This window comes from Pteropus vampyrus, unplaced genomic scaffold (assembly GCF_000151845.1).
Source record: "Pteropus vampyrus isolate Shadow unplaced genomic scaffold, Pvam_2.0 Scaffold423, whole genome shotgun sequence".
Taxonomy (NCBI): Eukaryota; Metazoa; Chordata; class Mammalia; order Chiroptera; family Pteropodidae; genus Pteropus; species Pteropus vampyrus.
In genome coordinates, this window is record NW_011889204.1 from 189737 (window position 1) to 193729 (window position 3993).

The window sequence follows — 3993 nt, forward strand, 5'->3', positions numbered from 1 at the left end:
CAACTTTTTATAACTGGCAATTTGTACATCTTAATCCGCAATGGGCTTCTTGAGCAAACACTAGAGTGGCCCAAGAGAGAGGCTAGATGACGTCTCTAAGATGAATCATTATATCCACCTGATTATCAAGGGCCTCACAGCATGGAGAGCCTGATAGAGAGGAGTGGAGAATGACTCTACAGGCAAATGAAAAACATATGACACTCTCTCAGGAAATTTCCTTTCCAAAAAGCAGCATAGATCCTGGGTATACATATGGCAATGCCAAAGGGGAGGGCGCCTATGGCTTGTACTATGTGCTTATTCAGCAAAATCGAGAGGCAAGAGCTGGTTTCCTGACATTTCCTACGACCTGATGGCTCATCAAGGCCCTGGACTCCAGTGCTTACAGTACTAGTGTCCAACACTCGATCTGGTGGACAGGGCTCATTACCACGCTCACAGTGACTCAGATGGACACCCTAAGTTTTGAGGTGAATGAGAGTCCATCACCCACCATGGCACCTCAACAGACTGTCAGCCTTGCTACCACTACTGATGGGCGGGGCATCTTTGGCAATTGAGACCAAATGGGGTTCTAGTGCAGAGAGGCCTCCCAGAGAGAAGTTGAATATAAAGTAGAAAACATTGGTCATTCTTAAACAGAGGACTTTAACAGCTGTAGACACAGTGGCTGCTTCACAGAGAACTTGTCCTTGCTCACTTTATGTCCTGCTTCTCAGGAGTCCATGGAGCTGTATCTTCTGCCAGATAGAAGGTATCCAGAAAAGTTCTCCAGAAAGTCAAGCACGTTATCAGGAATCTGAGGTCCTGGAGAGGCGGATGCTGCCTAAGGAACAGTTGGTGAGTTGAAATGTGATCCTGAAGCCTTCTCCTTTCTAGTTAGTTGCGAGAAGAAGCACAGTCTTTACAGGGGGCTGGAGGAATGGTGCCCAAAAGCAGGCTGCTATCCCTCGCTATGCTTTGACCGCATGACCTAACACCAAAATTCATAATATTCCAAAGGAAATACCCATCCCATGTGTGTTTCAGAGTTCACGGGTCTGGGAGTTGCGTGTTTCATCTCAGCGTGCGTAAGAGTTCACTCTCTCCAAGCACTTCCCCTGAAGATCTCCTTTCTCTTTTGCAGAAATGTGAGTTCCTCCTCTTGAAGATCTATTGCTGTTCGATAAGCAGCTATTTTGCTTTAAAACCACATTATGTAAGTAACAGCAACAAAACCCCAAACTGGCATTTATCAAATTTGTGATATAAATCAAATGAGTACTAGTTGTCATTATCTTTGCCTTGTTGACGGATATCTGGTCAGCTTAGTCAGCTCTTAGCAGTTTAAGTTGTTATAACAACAAAATGCCACATACGGAGTGGCTTCAACAACAGAAATTTGTTTCTCACAGTTCTGGAGGCTGGAAGTCCAAGACCTGGTTGCCAGTATGGTCAGATTCCGGTGAGAGCCCTCCTCCAGTTCGCAGAGGGCCAACTTCGTGTGGTGTCCCCAGATGGGGGAGACAGAGGGAGAGGATTCTTTGAGGTGCCCTTCATAAGGGCACTAATCCCATTCATGAGGGCTCCACCCTCATCACCTAACTATCTCCCAAAGGCCCATCTTCTAACACCATCCCATTGGAGGTCAGGGTTTCAACATATGGATGGAGAGGTGGAGCAGACACAAACACTCAGGCCATAGCAGTGAGGCCCTGCAGAAGGTAGACTTGGAATCCTAATAACAGCCTACCCTTTGCTGCTTTTGTCAACAGAGCACAGAGCTATCTCGGGCCCTGAAGAAGCCTATATGGTTAAACAAAATCAGGAAAAAGCTGATTAGGAAGTTGTACTCCCAAGTGATGTGGTTTGTGCGAGACATGCGCCTAATCTTTCAGAACCACAAGGAGATTTACAAAGTAAGTGGCACTCCCTGATTCCCTTCTTCTTGAATTGATTCACTCTGCCTTTCACCTTCTTGTATCAGGTAAATGTTACAGCTTCCCTCGTCATGCTGCAAGCCCACATGAGTAACATTCTGGAAGCATTCTAAAAGCCCTGCGGTCTACAGAGGGGAAAATAACAACAAACGAGAGGTGCCATCGCAGACATCACCCTAGGACCTCAGAGTCTGCTCATGCCTAGATAACTGGTTTCCTCCACAGAGAACAGCAGACTGCCGACGTAGTCCCTTTCATAGGAAACAAGTGCATTTAATGAATCTCTTCTCTAAAGGGAAATTCCAAATCGAATTTCCCAAATGTCAAAATTTTGGATTTCTTCACATCAGAATTCCTTAGAACTGTATCAAAAGTTAACAAGGATTGCTTCAAAGGGCGAGAAAGAAGGAAAAAGGGAGGCACAGTGAATTTGCCATAGACATTTCCGTACTACCATATTGTTAAAAGTAATATGTGCTGTGTTTAAAACTCAAATAACCAGAATTTTTTCGAATAAAATTGATCAATGAATTTCTGATTGAAAACCTAGACTTGCAATAGAGTACTATTTTTGATTCTCTGTCTTTCAGATAAAGAGAAATGATCGAGCTCTCAGGGAACATAAGCTATTCTCACTGAATCAATTCTCTCTTAACATTTGGGGTAGCCTAGAATGAAGATCCGGTTATCTGAAACTTTGGGAGTCTGAGCCTATTGGCAATGGCTATTATTGTTTTTGTTTTGCTTTTTCAGGACACGAAATTTATCAACCTGGGAAGTCAACTAGAGACCACATTTGAAACTAATTTCCGGAAAATTTTTGCAATTCAGACAATCAGCAGGAACAGCTGTTAGTCTGAGCCCATCATTTTGTAATGCAGCCCGTTTCTATCTTCCTCTTAGGAACCTTACAAAGAACATGATGACACCAGTGTCCTCGCTGACCATTCTGCTTGTGCAAACATATCATACTTTTTTTTTACTTTTTTTATTGCCATTCATTTATTTTTCTAAATAAAATTTAAAATCGCCTGGTCAAATTCTCTTATTGAGTAATTTAGAGTGAAATTTACAATAGAAAATATTCAGTCTTTCTGAAGAGGATCACATAATATGGATTCATTTATTTGAATCATTCATTAGATTCTTAAGTAAAGTTTTCTGTTCTTTTCTCCTCCCCACATAGGACTCATTCATTTCTTTTTTTCTCTCAGGTATTTTATACTTTTTCTTGTTATTATGAAAGTGATCTTTTCCCCATTACATTTTATTATTGATTATTGCTTGTTATAGAAAGCTACTATTGTTTATATATTTTGATAAAATTACTGGTCTCTGCTTACAAAACTGAATACTGGATAGCATTCTTTTTTGCCTTTTCCCCCATGGCATCAGGAATTTTCAATTCATAAAATCATAATTGGTACAGCTAATGGATCATTTCTTACTTTGGCACTAAAACTTCTGACAATTTTTTTATTATTAGCTTTGAGTATATAGTACATTGATTAGACATTTATATAGTTTATAAAACGATCTCCCTAATTCCTCCTTCTCTCCTCTGGTTTTCCACCTAGCCAATATATGAATGCTAACTCTTGATTCTATTGAAGAACGGCTCTGCCATGGCATCCTGGTGAACTTGCATGTCTCCACATAGCCCACATGGGCAAGACTTAAACGTAGCTGATTTGATTTAAGTTTTAGCAGGATGCCCTCTGATCCTCCCAGAACAAGAGAGCATAGGAGGCTTGTGAGGAGCTGCTGGAAGTCCATTCCCCTATTAACTCAGAGCCTTATCTTGCAGAGGCTATCATGACATTCGCTCCTTGCATTCCAACTTCCGATGAGGTATGAGGCCTTCTGCCACTTTGTTGAGGGGCGGAAGCTAGGCTATAAAATTGCCTCACTGCAACATGACTGTGTACTCTCACTCACGTTACACCGTTTGCCATCCACATCCCCTTTTGTCTTCATACAAGCCTATGCGACAGAGGATGTGAGAGGCTGGCATCTTCTCTTCTTCCTTTGTTGTCTAAGTCAGTGATAAACTATCTGAATATGAAAAGAA

At 41.8% G+C, this 3993-nt stretch overlaps 1 protein-coding gene across 2 annotated transcripts in view; it reads left to right on the forward strand.

Moving 5' to 3' along the window:
• The window catches only part of LOC111732077 (nuclear body protein SP140-like protein), an 18940-nt gene extending 15984 nt beyond the window's left edge, over positions 1 to 2956 (forward strand). For both annotated transcript variants that reach the window (XM_023523852.1, XM_023523851.1), the window contains exons 2-5: positions 723 to 843; positions 1130 to 1201; positions 1758 to 1901; positions 2676 to 2956. In XM_023523852.1, coding sequence (XP_023379620.1) covers positions 823 to 843; positions 1130 to 1201; positions 1758 to 1901; positions 2676 to 2777 — 339 coding nt within the window. In that variant the 5' untranslated portion in view covers positions 723 to 822 and the 3' untranslated portion in view covers positions 2778 to 2956. The remainder of the gene's footprint in view (positions 1 to 722; positions 844 to 1129; positions 1202 to 1757; positions 1902 to 2675) is intronic.
• Positions 2957 to 3993: the final 1037 nt, after the last annotated feature.